Source organism: Typopeltis vanoorti, chromosome 12, assembly GCF_054136105.1.
Source record: "Typopeltis vanoorti isolate ZY-2024b chromosome 12, IOZ_Tvanoo_1.0, whole genome shotgun sequence".
Classification (NCBI taxonomy): Eukaryota; Metazoa; Arthropoda; class Arachnida; order Uropygi; family Thelyphonidae; genus Typopeltis; species Typopeltis vanoorti.
Window position 1 is genome coordinate 16,737,088 of NC_143560.1, and position 19,388 is coordinate 16,756,475.

General features: G+C 37.3%; 1 protein-coding gene across 3 annotated transcripts in view; it reads right to left on the reverse strand.

Annotated features, from left to right (window-relative positions):
• IleRS (Isoleucyl-tRNA synthetase) overlaps positions 1 to 19,388 on the reverse strand; it is a 410,216-nt gene that overhangs the window by 108,682 nt on the left and 282,146 nt on the right. For all 3 annotated transcript variants that reach the window (XM_090401998.1, XM_090401999.1, XM_090402000.1), the window contains exon 22: positions 7,861 to 7,976. In XM_090401998.1, the coding sequence (XP_090258124.1) occupies positions 7,861 to 7,976 (116 nt within the window). The remainder of the gene's footprint in view (positions 1 to 7,860; positions 7,977 to 19,388) is intronic.

The following is a 19,388-nucleotide window of genomic DNA, read 5'->3' on the forward strand; positions in this document are numbered from 1 at the left end:
TAATTTGTGGCTGTAGACGAAACCTGGATCCACCACTACATACCTGAGTCCAAGCAGCAGTCAAAACAGTGGACAATGCCTGGTGAAAGAGCATCAAAAAAAGCGAAGACAGCTGGGAAGGTGATGGCCACTGTTTTATCATGATAGACTATTTGGAAAAGGGTAAGACAATAACAGGAGTCTATTATGTGTCATTGTTAGCCCGTTTAAAAGAAGAACTGAAGAAAAATCATTTAAGATTGGCACACAAAAAAGTGCTCTTTCATCAAGACAATGTACTGTCCAATGGCAAAAATCGCATGAACTGAGGTTCGAATTGGTTCCACATCCACTGCATTCTCCAGACTTGGCCCATTGTGACTTCTTCTTGTTCCCAAACTTAAAAATTTTCTTTGAATGAGGATGTCATCAAGGCTGTCAATGACTATTTTGCACAATTTGAGAAATCCTACTTTTTCGATGGAATGAAAAAATTGGAAACTCGCTGGATCAAATGTATAGACCTTGATGGAGACTATGTTGAGAAATAAAGCTGATTTTTTCCAAAAAAAATGTGTTTAGCTTATTTTTTTACCAAACTTTTCAAACAACCCTTGTATTTCCAAATGACCAATAATCAGAAATCAGTACTCAACTCGTGTCATCAGTCTTGTGACGTTTTGTGTGTGGAAATGATATTAAAAAAAAAAACACTATTTACATGCTGCTTTAAGTAATTATCTCTCCCCACCATGTGATCCTTCCAATTTATGTCCCCATAATTCAAAGTTTCCCATAATAATTATTCAACCTGCACTCATTGTGCTAATCTGATAATGTGTCTTCTGCATTATTCCTTGCAACCCCTGGCCTACAGCAGTAATCAATTATATAACAAAGGAAGAGGCAAGCAACCAAAACAGTGAGTGGTCTGTGGAACATTCCCTATGAGGATAGATTCAAGGAGTATTATTATTACTATTATTATTATTTGACGCCTCCAGGGAGTCCAAGGACTCATTGAGGGAGGGCAACTGCTCTACAACTCTGTTTCCACTACTAAATACACCAACTGACCCCAACTACACCAATGCCATCTACCACTGACCACCACCACTGGTATTTCCACAGATGCTCACAAACATCCATGCCCACGGCAGGATTCGAACCCACAGCCTTTTGGCTGGAGAGCGGATATGCTAACCACTCCACCAGCCAGGCCTACAACGGGCTGCAGAAGTTGGTTAATAGTTTTATAGGATTGACGCAGGAGAAATGTTTCAGCACTTGGCTAGAAGAGGAAGAAGATAGGGGAAAAAAGTCATCCTTGGAAGTTGAGTAAGAGTGTGGTTAGTAGTGCAATGAGGACTAGATTTATCGGTTGGAGTGTCGTCAATGAATCGAATGGGTTGCCTGAGCCAGTTTTTGGCACTTTTTTCTGTGGTTCAAGGGGAGCTATGACAGATCATGTGGATGGTTTGGTCTTTAGCGATGAGTTTTTATACCCCATGGAGGTGCTGTACAATAATATTATATATATATGAGGTGGTATCAAAAAGTATCGAGGTGGTATCTCGAACCAGAGCTAGTTTCGAGACTAGCTCTGTTTACAAGAAATTACTTTATTTATCTACACTATCACCTTCAAAATAGTCCCCTTGCATAGCAATAAAGCACTCCTAGAGTTCCTGCCACTTCTGGAATATGTCCTGGAAGTCTTCTATTCGAAATTTGTCAAGCACCTTCTGCGATTCCTGCTGGATCTCACACAACGGTTTCAAAACGACGACCTCTGAGCTGGATCTTCATCTTCGGGAGGAGAGCGAAGTCCACAGGATCCAAATCTGGCGAATACGGTGGGTGCAGAAGTGAGATTATGTTGTTTCCAGCGAGAAACTCATGTGTGAGGAGAGCTTGGTGACAGGGTGCATTGTCGTCATGGAGCAGCAGTTTTTCACGTCCTTCGTTAGACATTTTAAAACCTGGCAGTAGAACTCACTATTGATGGTCTGGCCTCTGGGGACGAATTCTCGATGCATAATACCGCGAATGTTGAAAAAGACGATGAGCATGCACTTGGTCAAGCTGCCGACCTGCCTTGCCTTTTTCGGTCGTGGAGACGATAGGCTCTTCCATTGTGAAGACTACTGCTTCGTCTCAGGGTCATACCCGTACATCCAAGTTTCATCACGGCACACTGACAGAGTTCTTGGCAGACTTCAACACGGTGTTTCTTCTGCTCCTGGGTCAGCAGCCTGGGGACGAATTTGGCAGCAACACGGCACATGTTCAAATCACACGTGAGGTTGCCTGGACTGTTCCGTGTGACACAATGACAATGGCAGCAATGTTGTGGAGTGTTCTCCGACAATCCTCATGCACAAGTTGCCAAATGGTTTCGACATCTTTGGGGATTGAGCTCGAAGGTCTTCCTGATCTCTCGTCATCTTCCAGTGATGTTATTCCACTCTTGAAGCAAGCGTGCCACTCAAAACACCTCAAACGACTCATTGCAGCATCGCCGTAAACTTGCCGAATCATGTCAAACATCTCTGTGCAGATTTGCCCAGTTTCATGCAGAATGTCACGTTCGCTCTTTGTTCTAACTTGCTGTCCATGACGAAATCGCAGACATGGTAATGCACATGGTCAGAATAGCACCAGTTGCACGGCTCCCAATGTACACAGGATGATGGCTTTTGGCACACTGACTTATGAAGGTTGGTGCTCCCTGTGACTGTGCGTGCAGCTTTGTGCTGCCATCTGTTGGCATGTTACAAAAATAGTCTTGAAACTTTTTGATACCACGTCACACACACACATATATATATATACACAAACACACAACTAATTCTCTTTTTACAATTTTTTTTACATGATTTTGAAATAACACGGTTTAGAAAATAGAAGCAATTCGCTTTTTACACTAGATTTTGATTTAACATGGTTCAAATGGTGCTTATTTTTAAAATTTCTACTTGAATTCAGTTCTGTTAAAAAGGGTATTTCCATTATAATTATCATTTCCTAGTATGGTACATATGTACTTAAACTTGAATTTTGGGGAATCCCCTCGATGTTTTAAATATTTTTTGGAATTACTCTACACTACAGAATGTAGACAAATGCCAAGTAGAACTTATATAGCAAAATCACAAAAATGTGCTGGTGGCTTTAAAGCAGCTAAGGATCGTGTGACTTTATTATTTTGTAGCAATGCTTCAGGAGATCATATATTAAAATCATTGCTCATTAATCAATCCCTAAAATCACAGGCAATGAAAGGTGTGGATTTTAACATGTTACCAGTGCACTGGAAGACAAATATAAAAGGTTGAGTTACAAAAGAAATTTTTAATGAATGGTTCCATCAATGTTTTGTTTCAACAGTTAAATGCTATTTGATGGAAAAAAAAACTGGACTTTAAAGTTTTATGGATTATAGACAATATGCCTGTCCATCCTGTTTCAGAACACCTGAATGTGGAATTTTGTTTTCTGGCACCTAATACGACAACCTTAACACCACCACCACCACTAGAGCAGGCTGTGATTGCTACCTTCAAAACTTACTACATAAGAAGAACATTCCAATACATTTTGGATAAACCAGATAAGTATAATTTACTGACAGTTATTGATGCGAGGAAGAAATTTTCCATTTTTAACTGCATCAAATTTGCTAAGTTGGATTTATCAGAATTGAAACCATCGACTTTAAATGCATGCTGGAAAGCTACTTGGCCAGAATGCGAGAAAAAGAAAAACCCTGTATCCCATACAACTGAATATCCCAATATCATCAGATTAGCACATGCAGTTGGTAGAAAAGGATTTGATGGTTGACAAGGCTGTTAGTAATGACAAAATAATAGAAGCTGTCCTTGAGATTCTTGATGAAAAAGAAAAGTGAGGATGATGAAGAGATTCTACTTACTCACAGGATTAATTAACACGTTCGCTGCCATGCTACTTCGGCAAAGTCTGTTCCCGTACGCCGAGCAATTTCACTTCTTCAAGGTCAGCACAGTAATCTCGTTGCCAGCAGCTAGCATCATACGAGCATACTCATAGCTGGCTTGTGGGGCTGGTTTACTAACTATGAGTATACTCATAGTTGGCAGTGAACGTGTTAAAGAAAGGCTTCAAATGGCTAATAAAATTGCAAAGTCATTTTCTTACAGATGATCCAAATACTGAACAGTTTAAACGTGAACTGAAGTCATTATCTTTAATCCTATGAGTGAGTAGAATCTCTTCATCACTTTTTTCTTTTTCATTGAAATTCTCAAGGAAGGCTTCCATTATTTTGTCATCACTAACAGCCTTCTCAGCCATCAAATCCTTCTCTGCCAACTGCATGTGCTAAATTGATGATACTGGCCTTCCTCCAAGTCGTTTTACTGCCAACCTGTCGCCCATTCTCTTTAAGTGACCTCACCACCTGAGATTAGCTCAACTAATGCATTCCTGGATGCTCACAATGTCAAGTTCTTTCCTTATATCCTCATTTTTAATATGACATTGCCATTGATGCCATGTGTTCATGCATCTAATCTTTCTCAGGACTCTCATATCTGTGGTCTTTGGTCAAGTGTTCTACTTCTGACCCAGCTCTCAGAACCATAAGTTAAAACTGTTTTGAACACTGTCTTCTATACAGCTAATTTAGTGTTCAGACTAATTTCTCTAAGAGAACTTGTTCCACAGGTTCTCTGTTCACAACACATTGACATTTTTAATGATTCTGTATATTTTCATTGTCTTTGTGTTTTTATTGCTGACCTTCATACCATATCTATTACAGTCATTCAATTTAGTCAGGGAATCTTGCAGACTTGTAGCGGATTTATTTAGAAGTATAACATCGTCCGCATATAGCAAAGAGCTGACATTAACATCTCCAATTTTGATATCATGTTTAATATCACTTTCCTTCATAACGTGATCCATATAGATAATGAATAACAGAGGGGATAATGTACATCCTTGTCTCACACCAGATTTAACATTAAACCATCTTCCTGTACTTCCTTCAATTCCAACTGCTGACATACAACTCAAATAGAGACTGAGTATTGCTTGATATAATGCCCCATTGACACCATATAACTGTAGCGTATTGAATAGCTTCTCTCTTGCCACCTTGTCATATGCCTTTTCCAGATCCATAAAACTTAAATACAGATCTCTGTTATATTCCCATGATTTTTCAACTATCTGTCGTAAAGTGAGGATCAGATTCTGACAGTCTCTATTTTGCCTGAATCCAGCCTTGTTCTACACCATCTTTTCTTCCATAATTCTTCTCAACTATTTCTCAAGTATACTTGCATAAACCTTACCAGTAACACTCAGTAGGGAAGTACCTCTGTAATTCTCAGTTTTATTTCCCTTTTTATATATGAGTAACATGAGAGCTCTATGCAAATCATCAGGAATTCATCCCTCTGTCCAGGCCATCTGAACTATGCAGTGCAGCCACTGTAAGACTTTTATACCACCATACTTCAGCATTTCTGGTCGAATATCATCTACTCCTGCTGCCTTATCACATTTCAAGATTCGATAGCTTTTTCTATTTCAAGTATGAATATGTATTCCTGACTGTATGCCAATTGAGTGTTTTTTACCACTGTGCTATCACTGTTTGTTTCATTTAGCAATTTTTCGAAGTAATTATTCCATACTTCAAGGATATCTTTTTCTACTATTTTCATGTCACCTTAATCGTCTCTCACTCCTTTTACAGCATTCTTTCCTCCATTCCTAAGCTTCTTCAAAAACTTCAGAATATTTTGTCACCTTCTTGATATTTATTTTCTATGTTCTTCCCAGTCCTCCCATGACTTTTGTTTAGCTAGTTTTACACAGTGGTTAGCTTTCTTACATTTGTCTCTGTATTCTCTAAGAGCACAAGCCGACTTATTTGCCAGGAATTTTTGATATGCTTTCTTCTTTTCCTTCACTGCCTCTTTAACTTCCTCTGTCCACACATGGAGTTATGATTTTTCTATCCTTGCAAACAATTTCACCACATGCCTCTCTAGCTGAATCGATCAGGGCTTTCTTCAAGGCTTCCCACTGAATCTCCAAGCTTTGATTCCTGTTCTCAAACTTTCATTTTTTCTTTAATAATCTTTGTGTATTTTAGTCTACAGTTCACATCTGAGAGCTGCTCAACTTTTATTCGCTTTAAAACTTTCTTGCATGTTATTCTTTTCGATGTGAAATTCAATTTTTATCCTGCTCAAGACTAAATGGTGATCACTTTCAATTTCAAATCCTCTGTACACTCTGGTGTTCTGCACCAGGAGAAAACATCACTATCAACAATAATATAGTCAATGAGACCTCTTCTCTCCATGTGAATTTGTGCAGATTTTTATGTTGGAACATGGTGTTAGTAATAACCAGTCCACATCCTGAGCAGAAATCCAACAGGAATTTGCCATTATTATTAGCTTTGCTCTTTTCCCCAAATTTTCCAAATATATTTTTGTATGTTTGACAATCGTTTCCTATTCTGCTATTTAGATCCCCAACAATGACCAACTTTTCCTTTTTCATTGTGTCAGTTGCTTTCTCTAAAGCCTGAAAAAATTCCTCCACTTTTACCTTAGAGGAACCATAGGCACAAATAAGTCTTATTGTCCAATTTCCCATTCTCATATTTGCCCACATCACTCTACTTGAGACTGCCTGCCATTCAAGAAGATTAACCTCGTATTTTGTGTTGAATACTATGGCTACGCCTTCTTTTACTTGAATGTCATTGCCTGAATATAACATTTTGTATTTATTGCTGAGAAAGATCTCACCATTTTTTGTCTTTTTAGTTTCAGCCACCCCTATTATTTTGATCTGGTACTTATCTAATTCCTCAGCTAGCTCCATTTCTTTGCCATTCAGGCTTCTTATGTTGATAATACTGATCTTTAACTCTGGTGATGTTGAGTTGGGGTGTGTTTTCAGATTTGTTCCAGTAACTGACTCTTCGTTGTTTGCCCTGGTGTTCCCTGCCGAAAACAACAGGGGCCTTGTTTAACCAGACGACGCCCCAGCCGGCATGAAATTTTGTCATGTTGTACCATCATTTTGTATTTTGGTCGGATAAATCCCAAATTGCCAGCCCATCCTCATTCATTCAGTATCCAGGTGGATACCCAACAGGGTGCACCACGAGAAGGTGAAGATTGGATATTAGGTCAGAAGTCCTGGTCGGTTCTCTGCATTCCTTTAAAGGCTATGTGGAGGTCTCCTCTCAGTTATACAGCTTTGACACTTAAGCACCCCAATTTTTTCATATGCACCGTATTCTTTTTTATACAGTTTTCATTTACATAATTTTTTTTCTGGAACCAATCTACCATGTAAATGGAGAATTGGGTGTATATATATATTTTGTTCTCCATCTCACACCAGATGTTTCAAATGTGCTTCCAGCCACATGCCTGTCTTCCTGATCTACTTGTTTTGGCTGCAATGCATTTGCTATTATCAATTTTCCCTCATCTCATTTTCTCTCTCTCTCTCCCCCCCCCTCTAAAAATACTATACCCGTAAGTCTATAAGTCTATACCTGTAACTATATCATCTGTTGTCTGTCAAGTCTCACTATTGCCTGCAACTTTTGGCAATATTGTGCCAACAAATACCAGTATCTCTACTTGATATTTCTGATATTTCTATAGCATATACATAAAGTGTAGCATCTTTAGGCCACCAACCACCTTTACACCTTGTATTGAGTACCTCATTCAGTTTAATCACTTGAGAGACAACATCATCTTTCTAATAGCAAGTATAATAATTATTAGAAAATTAACAAATATAACATCTATTCACAAAAGCATTACTATTACTAAGAAGATTACTTACTGTGAACGTGGAAATGGTAAGTAATGAATGCTAGAAACATCTTCTTTGATATCTTTTGGTAAAAGGTGCCTCATGTTTTGGTACATCATTTCACTCAGATAAGGGGTGAATGGTGCCTATTAATAACAAAATAAACAAATAAATACATAAATAAAATTTAAAAAATTGATTCATAAGATTTTCTATCATCAAACAACTGAAAAATATTTTCTCTACATCATTTTTTTAAAAAATTAGAATACAGCACTTTACTATGAGTTTTTAGACCTGAAAAACAAACCTTTTGTGAAAACAATTTAAGAGAAACAATCATAGTGTGAAAATTAAGCTGCCTCTATAACAGATATTTTGAGTGTTTAAAAATGACACACAGGCTTCAAATGTTCTGTCTCCACTGGTTCTCAATGGAGAACCTACAGAACAAGCATGACATTTCTGCTATTTAGGCATGATTTTTAGTAATGATGGCAAGTTAAACCGGGAAACAGATAACAGAATAAGCAAAGCAGATATGTTTGGCAGCCAGCTCTCAAATAACAGAGACCCCAGATATGAGAGTGCTGGAAAAAAATTTTTTTTTTTTGGTGGTGGTGGTGGTGGGGAATAAACAGATGGCATCAACAACAAAGATAGAGCTAATCCAAGATGATAATATGGTAACTCAAATAGAATGGTAGAGGAAAGGTAAGAAAAGAGTGTGTGAAGGCAGGAAAAAAGGCCAACATCCAGGTAGACTAATCCAGTTAGTAGTTCAGTTTCTATTTGGGTCTTCTATTAAGAAGAACCCAAAGAGAAAATCTGAAAATACTTGTGTGATTACAAATAATAGATTAATATGGAAGAAAACTGTACGTAGGAAGCTAGTAATAACAAACTTAATCATGGTGTTGTTTGAAATTATAGTTAATGCAGCTAAGGCAATGAGGTCAGTGTATAACACCTGTAAATTACATTTGTTCTGCTGGCCAGTGTGCATGTTTTGTAAGAAGAAAAACTTGCATATGGCAATCACATATAGTATCCATATAGACAGCATACTATGGTAATACTATATGATTAATAGTACATATTAAGAATTTGATGATAGTGATGAAATAGATACTTTTAAGGTTTCTAAAACATCTCAGCTAATGAGGTCAAACATAGCTGGCTGCCCTTTTCTCAAATATTATAATAACTAGAAAACTATCAAAACTGTGGCGGGAAGCCAAAATAATTGCTGTGCCCAAACCAGGGAAAGATCCAAATGATGTCAAAAATCAATGACCTATCTCCTTGTTTTGCTTCACCGTTAAGCTCTTTGAATGAATTCTCCTTAAAAGAATTTCACCACTCATTGAAAGAGCACTCCCAATTGAACAAGCTGCCTTCAGGTAGGGAAGAAGTTGCTGTGACTAGGTCCTGGTCCTGCCAATACATACTGAAGCAGGCTTCCAAAAGAAACTTAAATCCAGAGTCACTTTCATCGACCTAGCATCAGCTTATGACACAGTCTGGATCAGGGGCCTAGTCCTAAAGCTAAGCAATATCATAAGGTACAAAACAACTTTCCAGCTTTTTGAATCCATTCTCTCCAAAGAAAGATCTGGGTCCATATTGGTGGAAAAAAGAGCATGCCCAGATTCCTCCACAACAGTCTTCCACAGAGCTCTGTGTTATCCACCTTTACTATTTAGCATCTATATGCCTGACTTACCACATGCCAGCTCAAGCAAATATGTATATGCTGATGATCTCGCTATCCTACATTAGCCTACCTCCTTTGCCAACCTGGAAACAACCTTGAACACAGACCTGAACATCCTGGAGGTGTATTTCAAGCAGTGATACCTGAAGCCAAATCCAACAAAAACTGTGTCCACAGCATTCCACCTGAACAATGCAGAGGCAAATCTGCATTGTTCAGTCGACAATTCAACCTCTCCTTCTGTGACAAAATGATAGAATATGAGCCTACCCAAAATACATTGGAGTGAGCCTGGACAAAAGCCTAACCTACAAAAGGCACATCATCAACCTGTCCAACAAAATTAAAATGAGAAATAATATCATCTCACGGTTTGCTGGAACAATCTGGGGTTGTGGTGCTGATGTCTTAAGGTCGTCTACACTAGCCCTTGCATTCTCTGCAGCAGAATACTGTGCCTCCTGTCTGGGAAAGAAGTATGCACAATTAGTGGGACACTGAGAAGCAACCTCTCCCCTGACTGCCCTGTCCTATCTAACATTGCTCCACCAAATATATGGAGAAGACAAGCCCATCACTTTATTAAAGTATTTAATAAAGTGATGAGCAAGCTGCTCCAGCTCCTGCACCAGACGTCATAAATCCACCTAGTATTCACCTAAAATCACGAAACCCTTTCTGGTCCATGGATGAATGAACTCTCTTCAGCTGTCTTATCATCAACACCTGACATGTGGAGAGAACACTGGTCCAACAATCTTCCAATAAACGGTTTCCTGGTTGAAGATTCCTGTGCTCTGCAGCCTGGTTTGGCCCTTCCTAGGAAGATTTGGTCATCTATCAACAGAATTAGAACTAACCAGGGAAGATGTGACTACCTACAGCATAAATGGAGACTATCAGATCACCCTTAGTGTGACTGTTCCCCTATGGCTCAAACAATCACTCATGTTGTGAATGACTGCCCAAGGTGCCAATTTCATGGCGGTGGCTTCCAGGACATCCACGAGGGGACAGATGAGGCCATGGATTGTCTTTCTGGTCTAGACATCGATCTGTAGTTGCTTTTGCCATAAGAATAAATAAATAAAGAATTTGATGATAGTGATGAAATAGATACTTTTAAGGCTATTCAAAGACTGGCAAGAATTTAAAAAAAAAATAGTAACTTTAGTCTATTTAATTAATTAGTACCTTGTGTTGAACATATTCATTGGAAAATGTTAACTATCTATGGGAAACAGGTGCTACTCTGCTAGCATTAGGCAGCTTGAAGAGCATAATATGCTTGATGTGATCAGAAATTCAAATTAGGGAGAAAATGAGATGATTTGGGAGGTAGTGAGGAATGCTAAGCAGAATATGAAGGGAGGTGTTAGAAATGCAAGATGGTGAAAGAGGTAAGAGAGAGGATTTGAAAGAAATAGGAAGAGTTCAGCACAATACTATATAAGAGTTAGACTAGAAAAGCACAGCAAATGACAGGAAAGGAGACAAAGCAAATGAAGTAAAGAAAGTATCAAGAAAATGGATAATAATAAATATTGTGATGTGTGACATTACTGAAGCAACATGAAAGCAAGTAGAATGAATGATGATGTGATTGCGCTGGTTGGATTGATTAATTTGAAAGAGAAATGTATGATATGAGAGAGGTTATAAAAGGAGGTATATAACAGTGAGACAAAAAAAAAAAAAAAAGCAGCAAGAGTAAAGAATACAACCATGCTGCTAATATGGCAGCAGGGTTGCATTCTGAGAGATATAAAGCACTTTTTTTTTTTTTTATTCTGATTATTATTATTATTATTATTATTTTTACTTGGATATTTTCGTCATCATATTATTACAGGTAAGAAAAATCTCCAGTTTGAAACAAAATATGCCTCTTAGCATCAACAGATCTCTGTCTAGTTGACTACACAACTGCATGGTTTGAACTTTGCATTTTAAGTTTAAAATCCAAATAGCTCAAACCCTGCAGTTTGAACTCTCTGCTAAAGTTTATTTACTTCATTTAAGTTTGTTATTATTATTGAAAATTTAAATTTCATAATTTTTGAATTCATTCACACTACTTGCACTCAATTCCAATCACACACCACCCTATGAAAGAAAAATCTAGCCCTTACCCAGGCCTGGCTGGTGGCGTGTGCAATATACACAGGTGCCTAAAAGATGTCAAAAAATATGAGATAAGAGTTTAAATGAACAACGAATGGTACATATAATTATGAATGCATGACGTCTTCCATTCAGGCACCTTCAGATCTTCCTGGAAACGAACAAATAAATTCTGAAATTGTATCCTGGACCCGATTATATCACTGTAATTTTTTATTAAAATTTAAGAAAATATACCTAAAATAGTTCTTTATTTTTTGATGTATCATAAATCAACTTATGATTAATTGTTGAGTTCCGTGTAAGGGCGGTATCCTAATTTTAATCAGATGCATGTGGTCCTGCTCTACAAGTCGGCTTACTACTGATAACTCATTCTTCTCGACATTCGAGCCTGTTATATTAGCGAGCTGTTAGGGTAGTGTCAGCAACACAAAATAATCGGCGAACTCTCGAGTCCAATGCGAAACATTCTTGTAAAATTCTCATCTATTTTCGTCGAATCTTCAAAATTAATTAATTTATTAATGCAAAATTAATGTAAAGAATATTTGAATAAATCTCTTAACTTTATATTACTATTTTATATTATTTTGAAAATTTGTATAAACAGAACTAATCTGTAGGTAACATTATACTGTAAAGCAGTTTTCGTTTGTTTTTCATTTCCTGTTCATTTTATTCACACTTTATTAAAAAAAAACTTTTCTGGAAAGGTGCCGAACATTAATCGCGCACACAAGAAAAATACTATGCGCTGGTCCTGCCCTTACCCCCTGTTCTTAGTGGCATTCATTCTCAGCTTCCAAGGATGCTTCTGCCCTTTCCTCATCCTCCATCAACTGAAATCCTGTATGACCCTTTCAGAAGAGTGTAAGTCTCAATCATATCACCTTCTCTTTCTCCTGTTTGCTAGTGTTTGCAGTCTACAAATTCTCAGCCTGTCTTCATAATCAGCATTCCACAATCCTGATATCATTTTTAATGCTCTCCTTTGCACACTCTCTGTCTCCACTATATCAGAATCACAATGGAAACCAGGAGACCAGACTGTGCACAATAGTCCAAGTAAGGTCTTATATCAAGGTCTTGTAAAGAGGCAAAATGACATCCTTATTTTTCCATAATGTAAAACACAGCTCCTAGGATAAATTTAGTTTAATTCTTTAACCAAGTGTAAGAAAACAAAGTTTGCGCCTGAAAATATCTTCAGGACTGAGGTAAGATAGTGCAACACCAGGCAACTCGGAGCAAAGGTGGACCAAGCTCTCATCACTCCTTGTCTCAGTATCTCCCATAATGCAAAGCACATCTCCTTGCGGATATGTATACTGCTATGCATTAAGGAAGGGCCACTAACCAGACCGGTTTCAACCTTTATTAAGGTCTCGTCAGTGAGAGGCAGACCCAAACATGGAGATACTAAGGCAGAAGCAATAGGAGAGGTCACATTTACCTATAGGAGTTGCCAACAGGTGTACCACCTTATTATTGAATTACTCTGGATTTAGAGAAAGATGTTGGAAGTTTATTTTTCACTTGGTTAGACTATAATAAATTTAGTTTAATCCTTTATCCAAGTGTAAGCAAACAAGGTTTGCACCTGAAAATATCTTCAGGACTGAGGTAAGGTAGTGCAACACCAGGCAACTCGGAGCAAAGGTGGACCAAGCTCTCATCACTCCTTGGTGATGCATTACCTTACCTCAGTCCTGAAGATATTTTCTGGTGCAAACTTTGTTTGCTTACACTTGGATAAAGGATTAAACTAAATTTATTATAGTCTAACCAAGTGAAAAATAAACTTCCAACATCTTTTTCTAAATCCAGAGTAATTTAATAAAAAGGTGGCACACTGTTTGGCAGCTCCTATAGGAGGAGGAGATGACCTTGCTAATGCTTCTGCCTGGTATCTCCACTTGGGCCTAGCTCCCACTGAAGAGACCTCAATAAAGGTCGAAACTAGTCTGGGTAGTGGCCCTTCCCTTAATGCATAGCAGTATACATGTCTGCAAAGAGATGTGCTTTGCATTATGGGAGATACTGAGACAAGGGGTGATGAGAGCTTGGTCCACCTTTGCTCGGAGTTGCCTGGTGCTGCACTACCTTACTTCAGTCCTGAAGATATTTTCAGGCCCAAACTTTGTTTGCTTACACTTGGATAAAGGATTAAACTAAATTTATTATAGTCTAACCAAGTGAAAAATAAACTTCCAACAGCTCCTAGGAGATGTCTTATTGTTCTACATTATGAGAGAAGGTCACTACCCAGACTGGTTTCGACCTTTTATGAGGTCTCATCAGTGAGTAGGTAAACCTAGATGTAATACTACGGATTCAATGGTCAGAACTTATGTCTTTACTGTATGAGTTGCCAAAAAAGGTGCACGAATATGGGAAAAGACTAAGAATAATCGGAGCTTACTCCACCTTTACTACGAGTCGCCTAGCATTGCACTAACAGGTGTTGGCTTATGCTTGGACTCGCAGATCTTTATATATAGTTTTCTATATTTGACATGAAACTCTTAGATTGAATCTCCTATCTTTGAGTTTCTTATTCGGCTAAGAAATAATGTGGTATTCAATATCCACTTAATTTTGAATAATTTTACTTTGCCGATGTGAAGCCTGTTGGATCTTATTTTAGTAATCGTATTCATGCACCTTTTTTTTGGCAACTCATACAGTAAAGATATAAGTTCTGACCATTGAAACCTTAGTATTACATCTAGGTCTACCTACTCACTGATGAGACCCCAAAAAAAGGTCAAAACCAGTCTGGGTAGTGACCTTCTCTCATAATGTAGAACAATAAGACATCTCATAGGAGCTGTGTTTTACATTATGGGAAAATATTAAGAACAGTGATCGGAGCTTATTCCACCTTTACTACGAGTCGCCCAGCATTGCACTACCAGGTGTTGGCTTACGCTTGGACTCGCCGATCTTTATATATAGTTTATATAACATGAAACTCTTAGACTGGATCTACTATCTTTGAATTTCTTATTCGGCTAAGAAATAATGTGGCATTCAATATATAGTTTTCTATATTAGGCATGAAACTCTTAGATTGGATCTCCTATCTTTGAGTTTCTTATTCGGCTAAGAAATAATGTGGTATTCAATATCCACTTAATTTTGAATAATTTTACTTTGCCAATGTGAACTTGTTAGCTCTTATTTTAGTAATTTTATTGTATACGTTTTTGCCCTAATCCAGAAGTATCAGTGGCAAAACTAGTCAGTTTTGATTTTTATATTGTTACAACCATATAAGCCTAATGTATTTCCTTTTATAATCTCACTTGTGTCTATACTGTACGATCTCCTCTACTTACTTGCATGTTTCTATTGTATATCCTCCATCTATTCCTCCTCAAACATTGAAGACCACTTTCCTTCCTTCATTCTGTCTTCATATGCACAATTTCACAGGCCACTTAGCATTGTAGTTACTCACTGCTGAATCTTTTCAACTCTCTCCATTTCCTTGAAGCTGGTGACTGTATCTGTGCACAGTAATTCAGGTGTGGTCTTATCATAGCCTTGTAGATTGCAAAAATAACTTCCTTATTCCAGTGCGTTACCGGTTTTTTAAAATGTTATACAATGTAATGACTTAAATTACTTTAGCAGTGTGACTCCTAAATTTTAATTCATGGTCTTCAATAACCAAAGTCTCAACCTGAATTGATTACTTCATCAAATTTCCATCATAATACTCTGCATGCAATGTCCTCTGTCTGAAATACATAACTTTGCACTTGCAAAGGCTGACATTTTCCCATGTAAGCAGTCTATTCAATCAAGCTGACTTGATTCTATGTCAGCTATACGACGGTGGTCTGAAAAGCTCTCCTAACAATGAAAAAACGAATTTATAATTTCAAAATTATTTTTATTTTTCAAAATAATCTCCCTTAAGACTGATATATTTATTCCAGCGATGCTCCAGCGCCATTATCCTGTCCCTGTAGTGGTTCTTGGTAAGATCTGCAAAATATCCCTCTACAGCTGCAATCACCTCTTGATCGCTGACCAGCGAGGAAGAGTTTTAGTTTTGGGAAGAGACAGAAGTCAGAGGGAGCCAAATCTGGGGAATAGGGTGGATGTTCCAACAATACATAGTGCAAATCGCTTAATTTTCCCATTGCCAAAACACCTTTGTGGGCAGGTGCACTGTCCTGATGAAAGATGTTTTTTTTTTTTTTTCTTCAACAAACTGGGTCTTTTCTCATGAACTTTTTTCACCTAGTCTGGTTAAATGATCGGAATAAAATTCCCCGTTATTGTTTTACCCTTTTCAAGATAATTAATAAACAAAATGCCTTTATCATCTTAAATTGTATGTTAAATTGCATAAATGAATGTATATTGTATATGTATTGTATAAAGTATATGTAAGATGGAAAGTTAGGGATTAACCCAGATTAGCGATGACAAAAGTTTGCAAGGTCATATAGAAATATGTTCCCAACCAAAATGAAGTCACTGTACTCGTGGGTAATCCTGGAAACTGCATCAGAAGAACAAAGGGTCAGCTAAGATATAAAAGGGCTCTAAGCTCTCGGTTTTTTGTCATCTTGAGATCTGGTTTTAGGTATGTGACTTCAGGTGCGGGGGGGGGGGGGGGGGAAGAGGCTGTTATTTCAATGTATTTCCTGTAGGTGTGAAGACGAGCTACGAGAGTGTGGTTAGCCGTTAGAAATTGCAGTAACTTCGGCTGTTCAATCCAGTTTCCAGAAGGAGAATCAATCTAAAGCTTTCTTGGAAAACTTCTACAGCAGAACTGAAAGGACTGTCCAGGCAGCAGCCAATACCCAGGAAGAAGACAAAGGATCAAGCTAAACTCTGAGAGTTTTGTCCAAGTTGACAGAACTGTGAAGTTCTGTCAACTTGGACAAAACTTCAAATGGATTCTACAACTGTGTTAGAATAACTCTTTTTATTATCCCGATGTTTCGATCTTCATATCAAGATCATCATCTGGAGCATACATAAATATACAATACAAGCTACGTCACATTTCAAACTGTAAGCTAGAGAAACAATGATTTGATCACATGCTACTCACTGGCATGACTTCTGGAGAGAAAAATTACATCAAGCTAATTTAATTTTAATTTCATGAATAAACATTCTTGTTTACAGGTAGTTTTCCTTCCAGTAACAGTGATGTCCTATTTCTATTATTACAATTGTTATTTTTGATTTAAAAAAAAAAAAAAAATTAAATTACAACATGTCCTATTTTTCTGTATTAAAGTAGTCATTACAGATTTAGGATCCTGGATTTTCTAGAGTACTGTTTATAGTTGTTCTTAGAGAGGAAGGATTCATGGGAGGAATTATGCCTTCCATATGTATGGGATTTTTAGACCATTATTGCTGTTTAGATTGGGGTGGTTCATAATGATCTCACAAGCTTCCTTAAAGTTGCGTTCATACCATGTTTTTGGTGTGATGTGATGTACACACCAAAATCTTTCATCAGAACAATACACTTTCCCACAAAGGTTTTTTTAATTTTATTTTTTTTATGTTGGACCCATATACAGGAGGTTGGTTGGTCAACCTGTAGTACATTAATACCGTATATGGGTGGTGGATTGCAAAAGGAGAAATTTGTTTACATTAGATTTGAATGCCTGTGTTTTGGCAATGGGAAAATTAACGGATCTGCATTATGAATTGTTGGAACATCCATCCTATTCCCCAAATTTGGCTCCCTATGACTTCTATCTCTTCCCAAAACTAAAACTCTTCCTCACTGGTCAGCGTTTTTCTTTGAATCAAGATATGATTGCAGCTGCAAAGGGATATTTTGTAATCTTACTGAGAACAACTACAAGGACGAGATAGTGGAGCTGGAGTATCGTGGGAATAAATGTATTAGTCTTAAGGGAGATTATGCTGAAAAATAAAAATAATTTTGAAATTATAAATCCATTTTTTCTTTGTTAGGCCGAGAACTTTTCAGACCACCCTTGTACATTAGATGTTATGTCAGAATTGGAGATGTTAATCTCAGCTCTTTATTTTACGCGGATAATATTATACTGTTGAATAAATCCAGTATAATTCTCTTGGATTCCTTATTTAAATTGCCTTATTTAGAATTTTCATTCTAAATTACAAATTTAGAATGAAAATTGGTAACAAAAGAGACAAACATATGAAAATAGGTAGAAACATTGAAAACATCAGAGTTGTTATAGTGGAAGGTTTACTGTAGTTCATTTTCTTTAGAATAGCATTGTGCAAATAGCGATTTGTTTGGGATTTCTTTTAATTAATTTGTTATTATGAGTGGATTAAGTTAGTTTACTTCACCCAAAGATAAAGTTGACCTCCTAGCATCACTGTTTTCCTCAAAATTCTGCCATAAAGGAATTTCAGCAGTATGTGCAGGCTGTAATTTTTCAACATTAAAAGAGAGCAGAAAATTTCTAAATAACTTTGACAGTAAAATAAAGTCTCCTGGTCCTGATGGCATCTCTGCAATTGTTCTCAAACATTGTGCTCCAAAGCTAATACCTGTCTGGTGTCATCTCTACAATCTATTATAAATAACTGGTACTTATGGAACCAATCACATATCCAGCATATTTCAAAAAAAAAAAAAAAATGGAGATAGAAGTTTACTGTCAAAGTACTGACCAATCGCTATTACCTCAGTATTCTCCAGAATAATGGAGAAAGTCATTAATAACTAACTTCTCCACTTCCTAGAGGCCTACCAGTGACCGCCAGTATTGATTTTGCAATTCAAGATCCACAGCTGACCTCTTAGCTTACATCACCCACTACTGGACACATGCTATGGAAGGTTTGGAGAAGCTTGTATTGTTGCTCTTAACATTTCCAGAGCTTTTAATCATGTTTGACATCTAGGCCTACTAAACAAATTGCTGTCCTTTTGTCCACCTACCATCTCTCCGATTGGATGGCTAAATTTCTCTCTGTTTGCTCATTGCATATTATGGTCGATGGCTCATTCTCTTTGAGCTTCACCACCAATATAGGAGTACTTCAGGGCTCTGTCCTACCACCTATTCTTTCTCCTGTACATAAATGACCTGTTCTTAATTAGCACTAATCCAATCCTATCATCAGATTTGCAGATGATAGTCAATTTTATCTATTCCAAGGGTTACAGACAACACTTTTGCTTCAGACAGTTGTATAAAACAAACTACTTGATAGATTGACTTTTCAATCTATATATCTATATAATTTCAATGGATGCTTATGACAGATGTACCAACTTAGAAAAAAAAAAAAATCTTTCCGATAGTGTTGCCATCTATGGTCGAGGCTGAGAACTTTTCAGACCACCCTAGTAACTCATAATGTGATACATACAGATGAATCAGAGGAGAAGAATGGAGTCTTGTCTCACACCTGATTTTACATCCAACTACAGTGGTTCCTCAACTTATGTCCATTCGAAGATACGTCCATGATCCATAAGGGAATTAATAACATTTTCAACTATACTTTCAAACAAGACGCAAGTGAGCCTAAAGTAAAAAGGCTTCTATTTAGCAACAATGGATCATGTGCATTCAGCAGCAACCTCTCACTGCAATCTGCAAGTGTCGTCAACAACTCCTTTTTTTTTTGTTTGAGAAATAGGTTATTTGTGTATTTATCATTAAATGTTTCGCGATATTTTGTGCAACATGGCCTCTACATGCCCAATTAAAAA